Source organism: Pleurodeles waltl, chromosome 6 (assembly GCF_031143425.1).
Source record: "Pleurodeles waltl isolate 20211129_DDA chromosome 6, aPleWal1.hap1.20221129, whole genome shotgun sequence".
In the NCBI taxonomy this organism is placed as follows: domain Eukaryota; kingdom Metazoa; phylum Chordata; class Amphibia; order Caudata; family Salamandridae; genus Pleurodeles; species Pleurodeles waltl.
This window is the reverse complement of record NC_090445.1, coordinates 758645381-758659986: the sequence shown is the minus strand read 5'-3', so window position 1 is coordinate 758659986 and position 14606 is coordinate 758645381. Positions and strand designations below refer to the sequence as shown.

The 14606-nt window shown below is 48.0% G+C and overlaps 1 protein-coding gene across 1 annotated transcript in view; it reads left to right on the top strand.

Annotated features, from left to right (window-relative positions):
- Nucleotides 1-437: 437 nt before the first annotated feature.
- The window catches only part of HABP2 (hyaluronan binding protein 2), a 155985-nt gene continuing 141816 nt past the window's right edge, over nucleotides 438-14606 (top strand). Inside the window, exon 1 of the mRNA XM_069242213.1 lies at nucleotides 438-550. Coding sequence (XP_069098314.1) covers nucleotides 481-550 — 70 coding nt within the window. The 5' untranslated portion in view covers nucleotides 438-480. The remainder of the gene's footprint in view (nucleotides 551-14606) is intronic.

Sequence of the window (14606 nt, the reverse complement as noted above, 5' to 3'; positions counted from 1 at the left end):
AATTTCCGTAACACCAGCAGCCCTACATGTATAGTAGAAGGTCAGGATTAAGGAAGTGATTCCTAAAACCATTTTGAAACATATCTTCAAAGACTCTTGGGTGGAACGAGGAACTGAAAGGTAAAGGGGCTGGGAGAGAAAAGTGAGAGAAAAAGAGGCAGAGAGGAAAGAAAGAGGAAGCTGTTTAAAGTGTGCATTCTATAAGGTGGAACCAGGTGCATTGCCTACACTATATTTAGAAGGTTTCCTCACAGTCCTTTCGAAAATGTGTTCATACTTTCAAAATGTTCTTTCTAAAAGCTGTGACTAACAGTGTTTGAAATTCTGCTATATCATACATCTGTGGCCGGTGGCACACCTTGCTGTTTATTATGGGATGTGTTTACCAGTAAATGTACTGAAATGTCAATACATATTTATGTCTTTCTAACAGCTTTAGGGCCCTGCCATGTAAATCCTTGCCAAAATGGAGGAGTCTGCATGACCAGACCGAATAATACATTTGCATGTCACTGCCTTCCTCCATACCAAGGGAGTGTGTGTGAAACAGGTAAACAAATATACAGATATTACAGTTCTTTATGTGATCATTTCATCTTAATGTGAGTGGCAATGGCAATCAATAACATTCAGTATGATCTGAAATCATGCTTTCCTGCCAAGGTTTGTTGTATTCATGGATATTACTTCCCAGTGACAGACCCACACTGCCATGCATTTTGAGCATTCATGTTTAGATGTTATGTTGGCAGACTCCAGACAGCACGTACGTGAGTGATTATAACATGAAATTGCACTGAATTAAGGTTTGAGGGATTTGACACAGGACACGCTGCTGGCACCTGCTTTCAATGATTATTGTTAAAAAAGAAAAAATATCTATAGCCATCACGAGATCAAAGGGTATGTAATGCACCCTCTTCTGATGTCATTAAAGAACAGTGAGCAAAGCAATCACTTCCATCACCCCTATGATTTGGTGACTTGGTGAATTAGTGCAATTGGGCACTGCCAGTTGTTTAGTAGGTGTGTGATGCAGTTGAAAGGTGTCAAGCCTTCCAACGTCTCCTTGGATGAATACCCTCCTCTTTTGAAACTCAACTTTTATGGTTTGAAGAGGAAATAATTTCCTCAGGTCATTTAGTAAAGCTTTGAAAAACTATGGGCCATATTTATACTTTTTGACGCAAAACTGCGCTAACGCAGTTTTGCGTCAAAAAAATTAGCGCCGGCTAACGCCATTCTGAAGCGCCATGCGGGTGCCGTATTTAATCAATGACGTTAGCCGGCGGCGCTGCCTGGTGTGCGTGGAAAAAAACGACGTACACCAGGCAGCGCCGGCGTAGGGGGATATGGAGCTTGGGCGCCAAAAAATGGGGCAAGTCAGGCTGAGGCAAATTTTTCGCCTCAACCCGATTTGCGCCATTTTTTTCGACTCCCAACCCCCATAGAAATGACTCCTGTCTTAGCAAAGACAGGAGTCATGCCCCCTTGCCCAATGGCCATGCCCAGGGGACTTCTGTCCCCTGGGCATGGTCATTGGGCATAGTGGCATGTAGGGGGGCACAAATCAGGCCCCCTATGCCACAATTTTTTTTAAAAAAAATACTTACCGGAACTTACCTTAATGTCCCTGGGATGGGTCCCTCCAGCCTTGGGTGTCCTCCTGGGGTGGGCAAGGGTGACAGGGGGTGTCCCTGGGGGCATGGGAGGGCACCTCTGGGCTCCTTCCGATCCCACAGGTCCCTTAACGCCTGCCTTGTCCAGGCGCTAAAAAACGGCGCAAAAGCGGCCGTACGTCATTTTTTTGGACCCGCCCACTCCCGGGCGTGAATTTTGCCCGGGAGTGTAAATACGGCGCACATGCCTCGGAGTCAATTTTTTAGACGGGAACGCCTACCTTGCATATCATTAACGCAAAGTAGGTGTCCACGCTAAAAAATTACGCAAACTCCATGGACTTTGGCGCTAGACACGTCTAACGCCAAAGTATAAATATGGAGTTAGTTTTGCGTCGGAATTGCGTAAAAAAAAACGACGCAATTCCGGCGCAAACAGAGTATAAATATGCCCCTATAGGTCTAGCAGTATGGTTTGAGGGTGGAATTGTTTTAGACACATGCGAGCTTATTTAGAGTCCTCTACAAACCTCTGGTGAAATATAACACTATCCCTAGCTGGATGTAAGGGTAATTTACAGCACAAAACAAGGAGGAACAGTTATTATTGCATTTTCTCCATATTTCAATGATTGGTGTTGCCACCATATTTGTCTAGTGGCAGCATCTCATGGATCAGTGGATTGAAGCAGAACTATCATAATAGAAGAGCGTTTTTTAGGTTTCCCTCTCTTCCCAAACCCAAACACCTCTGGCATTTCTGCTTTCTCCACCTTGTTGTATTAGCTCCTCCTAGTTTGTGAGATCTCTGTTTTTCCACAGGGAACCGATAAGCCCATGACATAAGTTCTCCAAGTCAGACACAGGCCATGTTCAGCTGTGTGTCTGCCCAGCTTCTCCTTTAAAGGTTGCAGCAGCTTGCCCTGCAAGAATGAGTACAAGGCTCTGGCAATGGCAGTCCTGATGTGTAGGTTCTGCTGTACCAGGGACATCCTGCAATTCAGGCGATCAGCAGTCCTACAGAGTTACAGTCCTGACTTAAATGAAAGTAGGTTTGGTCCGGGGTCCTCAGTAATTGGCAGTTGCAGCTCCTCTCCAGGCCTACTATGCTATACGAATGCAGCCCAGACTGGGCCATCAGCAAATGGAATTTGCAGCCTCTCCTTGCGGCTACTTTAGTGGTCAGATTCAACCCAAGCTGGGCTTTCGATAAATGGCAGTTTCAGCCCCAACTGTGCCTACTGCAAACACCCCTATTCGGGCCTTCCTTGAACACGCAAATCGAGCATCAACTGGGCTTGTGCCAATCACACAATCGGGAAATAATTCAGTGACAGCTGTTTTAGTGTAAAAGGTCATTTATTAGGACAGGATTGCATAAGTAACATAACCATTAACTTTCAAACGTAACCGTAACTTTAATAACGCCCTCCTATTAACCTCTCCTCGCTCATCCTTCTCCTTCAAAACCTTTATCTCGTTTCCATTCCCCTACGCACTCCCCTTTTCCTTTCATGCCCCATTTGGTTCGTGCGTACCCCCACTCAGAGCCTTCACCTGCTTGTTTATTCCCTGGAAGGGTGGCCAAGCCCGCATCTGACTCACCACCCTCCCCCATCTACTGCCAACCAGCACAAACCTATTTGGTGTTTTGCTGCCCCACCCCCACAAAGGCCACGCTACTGCGACCCAGTGCTTCCCATTTCTTGTTTGTAATCCACAAATGTTCTCCCCCCAAATCTTCCACCAGCAATCTCGGATCTGTCAAATATTATGCGTTTCCCATTGTGGACAGGTGAAACCATCGTTTCTGAAAAGTGCAACCTCCTGCTCTGTAATGTTCTCGTGTTTCAGTATTTTTTTTTGGTTTTTTTTTGCACCCAGCAAAAACCTTTACTCCTTTGAGCCCGCTCCATGGCTCCATACTTAACTGCCCCTTTCCACCCTCTACGTGGAACAAATTCTGTCCCCCCAAGTATGTACCATGCCATTTTTGCTTGAGAATCTGCAAATCCCTCTGCATGTGTTGCAGTAACGTGAGTTCTGACAATTTCACAAAGCCATCCCCTCCAAATGTATGATTAACAATTCCGCAACATCCCCAGTTCAATAAATTAGCAGTGATGAAAGGAAACAGGTTACCCCACCGCCTTCTGCTCTTTTCCCACCATAGCACCTTGTGCCGCCTGCTGGATAGTCCCAGGACCCGATCATATATCTGTTTTCTCCGCGAACCTCGCTGCCCAGTGGACCAATGAATGGCCGACCAGCCATGTAACCATCTTGCTCTGTGATGGACCAAACGCATCTCCTGCAATGGAAAAATAACTGTAACCTGTGTTTTTTGACAGAACAACCCCCCCCCCTTCTAAAAAACCCTTCCAACTGTATCGCCCCACCTTTCGGGTCTTAACTTAAAGTTCACAAACACCTTGATCGCTAGCGGAGTCTCGCCTTGATCTTTTTCCCAGTCCCAACCCAAATGCGCTGCGGCCGTAGCTGCCCCAATCCTAAACAAATGCGTGCCGAAAAAAACATGGCCCGGCGGCCCACACGTCCCAAAGCCATCCTCAACACTCGTAAGAGCTGAAAACTAGTGAGCTTGGACCTTGATCTGTGCACAAAAAACCCGGCTGCCTTATTTGACAACCGTGAGGGTTGACTAAAAGCTCCAAAACATCCACCCTGCCGAAGCGGAAAAAGTGCTGGCTCGTATTCATCTGCGCAACATACCGGCAATTCGTGTAACAACTCTAGTAACGACTCAAATCAAAAGGTTCCCTGGCGTTCTACCCCCCACCGCTCTAATTCTGACAAAAACTTTCCTGTAGCTGCTCAAAAAACTGGAAAAAACCCCAACCAGGCCAGCCGGTAACTTCGCCGAGTGGAGTCCGCTAAAAACATCTCCGCCCACCCGTGATCATCATACCCCCCATTCCCAATTGTCTGCCGGGGACCCCTGTCTTGGTCTGCTCCGTTCCTGCCGCTCAGTTGCAAAAACGCTGCCACTGTGAACGGGACAGGGAAACCGCAATCTCGTTGACAAATCCTGGTATAGGGACAGCTTTAAAGATCACAATTCAGAGATAAGCCCTGTAACCTGAAATAGCGCAACCAGCACAAAAACCTTCACATCACTCGCTTTCTGTCCATTCCTAAATCCCTGACAGCCATGTTGTTGGTTCTGAAGAAAACTGTCCTATTTGCTAACTCACGCCCCCCATACTGCCATGGCCACCAGAAAGGAAAAAGTAATTTCCAGCAAAAGCAATGCTCCTCCTTAGTTGTCACCAAAATTGCTGGCCACGCCTCCGGGCACCATCTGCCATCCCCTAAAATCACTAAAACCATGCGCTCCTGCCGCATCTGAAAATATCTGCACCTGCCATACTGTCTCTTCTACCCAGAACCACCTGGATACCCCAATTAATTGTTTCAGAAATATTTCCCACCTTAACATCCTCCGAGTCCCCTTGACCTACTTATTCTGTGGTGTGGCAACACTGCACCTGACATGTACACCCTAATTACCTGCAAAACGTCCCCCCCCCCCTTTAACTGTCCTACAAGCAAAGTTAAGGTACCCCAACCCCTTCTGGGTTGTCTCGAATCGATTTCGTACTTCCTATCAATGTGACCAAGAAAAACAGGATCTCCGTTACTGTCTGTGCCGGTAATCTGGCCATCATTATACTGGAGTCTTAAATCCCTACCCAGAAAGGTGAGAACCTATGAGGGGCCTTTGGTCTTTCTGGGTGCCAACGGCAGTCCCATCTGCTGTGCCATATCCTTAAAGTCTTCCAGAGCCGTCCGGCACTCCCCACGAACCCTTCCTTTCCGCAAAGGAAGTCATCCAAATAATGGGTCACCTCATAATGCCCACTACTCTTGACAGAGACCCACTGCATGTAGGTGCTAAAAGCTTCGAACAACGCGCATGAGATCGCGCGACCCCTGGGCAGGACCCTGTCCACATAGACTGCCCCTTCAAGCTGCATCCCCAACAATTAAAAAATCCCTTGGGTGTATCGGCCATAACCTGAAAGCTGATTGCATATCGCATTTTCCATTTCTGCCCCATGGCCGCACGCCTGACCAATTTTTTTATTTTAATTTTATGGCATCATCCACATATGCATACACCAGTCTGGTGTCTTCCGCTGCCATGAAATCGTCCACAGATGTGCCCTCTGGCCATGAGAGGTGATGTATCAACTTGATTTCACCCGGGGCCTTCTTCGGCACGACTCCCAGCGGGGATATCATCAAAATCTGACTTAGCCACTCATAAAAACGGGCCCGCAATTCTGCCCAATGACCGTTCCTTGTCCAGCTTTTTCCTTACCACCTGTGGTAATTCCTTGCCAACCGCCAGTTGTCTGCCCAGTGTCTCACCCGTGGGCCGTGGTCACTGACCCTGAAACCTTCTTGAAACCCTTCTGCTAACTCAAGGCAGCTGCCCCATCCGTGTATATACGCAGCCCTGGTAAGATAAAGACTAACCTACACTGGCATAGGCCCCCTTTGGATCAGTAGCACCCTGTGTCCCTCCCCTTTTGCCGCCCTCCGTTGTACGGAGGGACTGGAGAGCGAAAAACATTGCGTAACCTGGTGACAACCCCCGCACTTGGAGCAGTCATGTTTCATTTTTACAATGATGTCTGGAGCAGAAACCCTTGTTGAAATTCCCGCACACTCCTGTAGTGTTAAATGTTTTTCTTTGTCCCCCCCCCACCCCCCACCCCGGGGCTGGACGTGCCTGAAACGGCTTATATACCACTGGTAACCCCCTGGCCGTATGTGTTGCTGCTGCGGATTGCGATGATGCCGTCCACTGCCTCCATAATTCTGGGTCTACGTCCCCCCAATGGTCATCTGGGTTAATGCTCATTCCAGCTCTGAACCCCCAAAATGCATCTGCGCTTTCCTAATGATGTCCATGTATTTAAATAGCGCTAAAGCCCTGTCCGGGTATTTCTTGCAATAAATGCTTGCAAAAATTAAACGCTGATGTCCCGTTGTCCATATTAATTGGCACCCTCGGCCTAGTGGCCAACTCCCATTCCTTTTCCGTAGACCCTTCTGTGGCTTGTATGTCCCTATGTAACGGTTTTAAAAAACGTCTACGTACTCGTGTCTCCATATTCTGGCCCTGTTTTCTCCACTATGTGTGGGCCCAATGGCATAGCCAGACCCATCTAGGGTAGCCTCCTCTTGTGTTCTCCCCCTTCCTTTTCTTCTGTGCCTGACTTCTCTCCGCTGCCTTGTCCCCCCTAAGTTGTACCTCTGGCTTGCAGCTCTGTGCCTTTTTCCCCCTTTTCTTATCTTTACCTGTTAGCGTGTCAAATATCGAACCTTCTCCTACCCCCACCGACTTGTAAATTGGAGTGTCGTCCCCTTTTGCACCGTCCCCCAAACCGACCACCATTGCCCTTTACCTCTGCCATGTGCAGCCCCCGGCCGCGAAACCTTTCGGCCCCGTGCTTGTTCTTGCCTTCTTTCCTGTGGACCACTGCTGTTGTCCCGCTCCTGAAAAATAGAAACGGAGAGAGGGGTTGCGCCGCTCCTGCATCCTCTTCCCCTCCCCCTTGTGCTGTGAACCTCTGTTTCCTTGATCTCCCCCACTTCCCATTCTTCCAGATCCTCTTCATAGTCAAGTTCCCACACAAACCTCTTCACACACATCCATCCGTTTTTCAACACTCCCACTCCTCATCATGTAGTTATTAGACATGTCATTGTGACCCACATGGCGTCTGCCATCTCTGTGTTGTCCCCGATCCTGCGGAGTAGAGAAGGCCGCCGGAGACCCCTCTAGCGCTTCTGACCAACGTGCCGGGGACGTATTGCGTCCCGTTGGTATCGCCTTCCTTCTGCCAACCTCTTGCGTTGGCATTGACCTTCCGCGCGCCGCATGGCCGTATGCGCCACTGGCTCCCATCGCGCTGCCTAAACCACCATCCTCCCTGCCTTCTTATCCCCTTTGGCTCCGAAACCCATACCCAGCTACTGCTCCGCCCTTAGGTAAAGACAAAATCCCCAGGGCGTAGTTCCTAACCTGCCTGTACCCCCCTGCTGCAGGCCACAAAGGGCGTGCTGAGAAAGGATACGTGGGCCCTGCGTAACCTGGCGCCTCCCGTGGGGTCCTGCGGGGGGCCTGGCAAGGGGGGGGCGGTCCCTATAGTGCGTTGGTTTTGCCTTGTGTGATAACCTCCTTGTATGAAATTGTAATTTTTTTTTTTTTTTGGGGGGGGGGCTGTATTGTCCCTAAATCACTTAATTGTGCCTTAAGGGCCGGCGGCGGGGGCCCCCACTGAATGATGTGAGGCTCCCCACCTGGATAATTGTAGTAGCCAAACCCGAGTCTATCGCATAGAATTATATATGTATATATATTTTTATTTCTATTTATTTCTTCCTATTTCCCTATTTATTTATTTTTCCTTTTTTTTTTTTTTTTTTTTATTTTATATTAGGCCCCCACGTGGTCGGGGCCAGCACAATCTGGACCGCTGCTCAATCAAGGATATGTTGGGCCTATAAAACAAAAAGGCCTGCTGGCAGGCCCCCAGGGGCCGCAGTGGCTTAAAAACCAGCCACCTGTTACCGCGGCCGGCCAGCAAACACGTGCCCTGATTCCTGTGAAGGGGGGGGGGGCGGCCGCTCGAAAAGGAGCGTATGGCCGCCCCCCGTAATTGTGAAGGATGAGAGGAGGGGGGGGGCACGTGGGCTAAACGCGCGACCCGGCCTACATAAATACTGCACAAGTGGAGATACCCGCATACCCCTTCCCCACCCTAGGCCCCACCCTACCTGCACTTCAACAGAAACCCGCAGTGAAGAGCCCCAGGGACCGGCCTCTCCAAATTAAAACGCGTGAGGGAATCACGGCAAAGAGGCCGGTCCCTCCACCCCCAACCCCTTTTATTTCCTCCCCTAGACCCACCCCCACTTACCTTTTTCCCAATCCCTGTCCATCGCCGTCACTTCCTTTCCCGAAATGACCCGCGGGAAGACTAGAGCGTTGCTCCTGCTTCCCGCGGGCCCCTCCATTGTGATGTTACGGTTCCTGCCAGGAGCCAAAGGTAGAGCCTGGGAAGGCTCACAAGCACCTGGGTCCTTCAAAATCGCTCTTGAACTCTCTTGTGTTTGTTTACTGAGCATCCAGTAGCCACCAAGGATGTGCTGGATTTCACTTCATTCCCTCTTTCAGCAGACAGACAGGCTTCTAGGAGCTTCGTGGCAGGTACATAGTTTTACCAGCACGAAATCCAGACTTCAGATGATGTGTCCTCCTCTCTGAGAGACTGGCTGTCAGGCAGATGCAAGCCCTAATTGCACAGCAGTCCCAAAAGGACTCTGTGAGGCACTCTGCCCCTGATAAATAAAAAATCCCTCTCTCGCCCTAATGAAGTGTGTAAAACGTTAAATAACAAAAAGGAAATGAGTAAGTAATCGTGAAACAAATCAGCTTAGCTTCACCTTAACAAATGTATTGAATATTTTACACAGGCAAAAAAAAATCACACGTTTAAGAGTAAAACTACAAATAAAAAGACCTATGACAGATGTCTCTGGTTCTCTTGATGGTCGAAATTACCTCTAATAAAATATATAAAGGAGAGGTTGCTCTGATAGTTAACAGGATTCTAACTTTTTTGCTTATGAATACCAAAGTGAAAACGAGGCTTCAACTATGTCTGAGAAGTAGGTCAGCACATATTGGTATAACATAGGAAGGAGTACATCATAAAAGTTATAAATGCAGTTTAAAACAACATAGCTGGTATGAAAAGCAGTAGTCTAATACATGTAAACCTATGTCCTTACATTCATTGCTATTAAAGGACTTGAACTGGAACAAGTAGGTTGGTTTTATACAACTTTTAGACGGAGAATGTGGATTCACCAACTCCAACTATAGAACCGGTCTGGGAAGAGTCCTTCCAGGCTATTTTCCAGATACAGTCTTTGTTTATAGACAGAGGCTTCTCACAACAGGTAGCTCTGGGTCTGTCTCCATCCTGAAGCACCCACAACAGAGGCATAAAATAGGTGTGCGCTTTCTGCACTAGGCTGTCATCCCAACTGAAAGAGTAATCGGGGGAAGACAAAAGGTTAGGTCTCACCTACAGACTGCCTCACAATGCACAACAGAGTTTACAGTCCCACCCCTTGCCTTTACCATCGACAAAATGGCAGCATGCAGGAAAACTAATCTGAAGCTCCTTGTTGACCAAAAGGCTCACAGAAGTTCTAAAGGCAGCCTTCCCTTGCTGCCTCACTCTAGTCACTTGGTTGCTTCCCTACAGCTATAGGAATGCAAGCAACACATGCTTACACATGAGTACAGTCGTCTCCTTCCATCCTGTATTAGGCTTGGCCAGGGGTATCCAAAAATAATCCCACTGGCCTCTACTATTCTGACTCTCTAGCATCATCATATGTTACACTAGTTTTAAATTACAAATCTTGTCGACACACTCTCAGGATATCAACACAAGGGTATCCACATGCATATAAAAGTGGAACATACACTGGTGGGCGAGTAGGCCTCAACTTGAGAGACACATAAAAATGTTTGTCCACACTATTAAGTGAATTAAACACTATGGGGGTCATATGGGGGGAGCCGCCCGCCAAGCGGGAACCGCCAGAAGACCGTACCGCGGTCAAAAGACCGCGGCGGTCATTCTGAGTTTCCCGCTGGGCTGGCGGGCGACCGCCAGAAGGCCGCCCGCCCGCCCAGCAGGAAACCCCCTTCCACGGGGATGCCGGCTCCGAATGGAGCCGGTGGAGTGGAAAGGGTGCAACGGGTGCAGTTGCACCCGTCGCGATTTTCAGTGTCTGCTATGCAGGCACTGAAAATCTTTGTGGGGCCCTGTTAGGGGGCCCCACGACACCCGTTCCCGCCAGCCAGGTTCTGGCGGTCACAACCGCCAGAACCAGGCTGGCGGGAAGGGGGTCGGAATCCCCATGGCGGCGCTGCCTGCAGCGCCGCCATGGAGGATTCTTCAGGCCAGGGGAAAACCGGCGGGAAACCGCTGGTTTCCCTTTTCTGACCGCGGCTTTACCGCCGCGGTCAGAATTGGCCTGGATGCACCGCCAGCCTGTTGGCGGTGCATCCGCGGTCATAGACCGCCAGGGTCGGAGTGACCCCCTATATGCTGCACCGCAGCTATATACGCTGTCCACTATCAGTACATAGGGCAATTGTGTGCTCCTCTAGGTTACAGGAAAGTACCTCCCATTATCAGGGACATGCTTAGGCTTCTGCCTACATGCTTAGATTAGCATGATGACAGGTCCAACATAAAATGTCAGGATACCAGATATACATTTAGTTGTGGACTGAGGGCAGGGGAACACACCCATTTATCAAGAATAACATATTCATACCCCAACAATTATATAGAATAGATTGTGGCTAATTTGGATAATCTTATTAATGTTTTTTGTGTATAACATAGTAGTTAACATATCCAAGTCAACAAGTAATTCAGGCGAGCACACCACATTAAGAAACATACATATTGTAAATTAATACATAAATATCAATACATAGTTAAGCATGGAATAAAATGCTAATTGCTCCAGTGGTCATACATGTGACAGAATTGCCTTCAGAGAGATAGAAAATATTCTAAGAAAGTATTGTTAAAACAACTGATAAGGGGGTATATGTCACAGAAGACCAACAGTGGGCAATCAAAATTCTTAGCAAAATTGTATTTCCCTAAATCATCTTGCAAATGTTAGCATCAACACAAAGTATAATCAGATCCAAAATAATCTAGCAAATGTGCATGAATGTACGTGGCCCAAAAGGCCATCTAGTTCCAAGGGAATAAGGTAGAGAGGATCAGAGAAATTAAGACAAAGAGATCATCACCTCTGTGTGCCCTAGGATGCCCAGTGTGATAAGGAACAGAGAAAGTGTCAAAGAAGCCAACATACAATTAAATCTTGCTATCCGTGAATTGCAAAATAAGCCAAACGAGTTTTTTTCAGATAAATAATTATTGGGAAATCACAATGAAAGAAGCTAGAAGCTTGAGCGAACCGCTGTTATCCTGCAGGACACGCAAATGCATACATACCAGAAACAGACCACACCCTGCACCCAGTGTCGACTGTGCATGAGGTGAAGGTTGCCCATTGTGGGCTCTGTGAATTTGCATTCTTGTTTTTTAGTGTAAAAAGCAATCTAAGGCAGTGTGAAAGGGCAAAGGCTGTGCATAGCTTCCTCAGAAATGTTACCGCCCAAATCAACTGGCCCAGTAAAAGACCCTACACAGCTAGCTGGGTTGAAGGAAGGTTGACTGCTGCCTTTCTTTGAAAAAAACAATGACCGTTGTTTACGCTTTGCTATTCTGAAATATCCAAAAGCTGCTGGGTGAAAAAGGACGCATGTAAAATTGTCAGGATTTTATAGCAAGAGTGGAGGCTAGCTTAAAGATTCGGGCCAGTCCGGTAAAATAACAGCGAGGTGGCAACCCTATTTGGAAATTAAAGCCTCCAAATAGGTCACACCATTTTGCAACCATTCTCCACTGTATATGTCCAAAGGCCAAGAAAGTGCACTAGGGGCTCACTGGACACAGTGGACGATATCCTCAGGTCATGCATACTGCGCTCAACGTCCAATACTTAACATTCTTTGGAGTAAAGTATATTACATAATACCAAATAAATCATTGGAAAAACTTTTGTTAAAAGTAACTAGCGGCTACCTTCCCTCACAACAATCTAATAGTTGGCAATAAATAACTTAGAAATTTCCTCTGAACACAAGTAAAATAATGTTATGGTTGCAATGTAAAAACTAAAAAACACTGAAATTCAACGGTTATGGTATAAAATCTTAACTCACGCCCCCCTCATGATCTACTGATAACCACACACATCACATACCCAACAACATCTCATATGGCCTCATTAATGAGATAATGATATCACATATGACATCACCAGTTTCGTTACTGACCACATTTTATACTACATTAATGCAGGTCCTCATGCCAGCTCCCCTTCTCCAGGGTCCTACTTAATGGAGGCCACAGCGTGACCCCATTGAGCCGGTCCTTGTACCAGCTCTCCTTCCGTGTCTCGCTCCTGCTGCCTGCTCCTGACTGCCCCATGCCTCACCTGCTCTTGTACTCGTTCACTCTGCCTCATTTGACTCTTCACCTCTGTCTCCCTCCTCCTGCTGTACTGCCTTTTCTCCATTTTTCCTACCTTTATACAGCAGTTCTGCTTTTCTGCCTTTATACTTCTGCTTTTCAACCCTTTCTCCCTGCTCCTTGCTTTTCTGCCTTTTTGTCCGCTTTTCTTCCTTTACACTGCCATTTTCACCTTTATTTTGGCTTGGGTTTTCCTGCCTGAAGCTGCTCTTTTCGAGCCTTTTTTCACCACTCTATCCACCCTCCCACCTCCCAACACCCCTCCTAGGACCTACCTAATAAAGGGCGCAGCACGAGCACGACCGTGCAGCAGATGCGTGCAGCTGCTGCATTGCTGGCACACCAAAGGCAAGCCGTATGTGTCCATCCACACCTCGACTGTATCCAGCACCAGGAAACCTGGCTGTCCCACCACCCGTAGCTATACCGGCACTGAGCTCCTGTACTTGAACTCCAGGCTCTTCAGTCTAAACTGCTGCCTCACCTCCCCTCACTCTGCAGCAGGTCCCTTCACTTGCCACCACTGCTTCTTCTCCTGCGATGACGGTACACCAGAACACGCCACCACACCAAACATGACTATGCCTCAACAACTCCTCTACCTCCTGCTCAACGCCCAATCACTCTGCAAGCATGCGACCGAGATCTGGGACACCATTAACTTCCTCACCCTGACGTCGTCTTCCTCACAGAGACCTGGCTCAACTTTGCATCCACATCCAACATTGCTGCAGCCACACCCAACAGCTACAAGAAAGTTCACTGGGATTGCATCAACAAAGTCAGAGGAGGAATTGCTATTGTCCACAAGGAATCCATCCACTGCACCATCTCCATGGACAACACCACCCTGTTCATATAATACCTCAACTTCCAACTCAACATAGACAGCAAAACCACTTTCAGAGTCACCCTCGCCTACAGACCTCCCAGGCCATATCCCTGCTTCTGCCATCCCGTCCCGGGCTTCATTACTCCCCAAGCTATCAACACCAACTACAACATCTTCCTTGGAGACCTAAATTTCCCCCTCAATGACCATCAATGATGCCAACATAGCCAACCTTCTCGAAAGCATGAGAAATATCGCCTCACTCAGATAGTCACCGACCCCACCCACACTGCAGGACACATGTTGGACCTTATCTTCACCTCCAGCAACAGAGCCAAAGGTGGTCACACCACCAAGCTCACATAGACAGACCACGCAATCATCCACTTCATGCTCACAGCAGCCCCTAGCACTGTCAACAGACCAACCAGCACCTCACACCACAACTGGAACAGAGTTTCTTATGGCAATAGACCGATGCCCTCAAAACTGCACTTCCTAGCACATCCTCCAACCTCAAACAGGCCATCAAAAACTTCACCAACTGGATTGCCAACAGAGTAGTGCCCATAAAACCCACCAAGCCCAACAGAAGATCCAAACAAGCCAGCTGGTACACCCCAGACCTGAGAACAAGGAAACGCAATTGCAAAAAATTGAAAAGGATATGGCGCACCACCAAGGAACCTGCCTACAGAAGCGCATTTCAAAACATCACTCAACCAGTTCCACAGACTCCTTAAGAAACAAGAAAGAACGCCTTAGCCAGCCACATCAAAGCCAGCTCCATCCACAGCAAATAGCTCTTCATTATCGTCAAGGACTTTGACAACCCCTCAGCCACTAAAAATATAATTACTCCCTCCCAGGACTCTGCAACACCCTGGAGGTCTCCTTCCATGACAAGATCGCCATCATCTACACAAACTTTGAACCCCAATCCACTGCTGCTGACATCCTTAGCATCCTAAC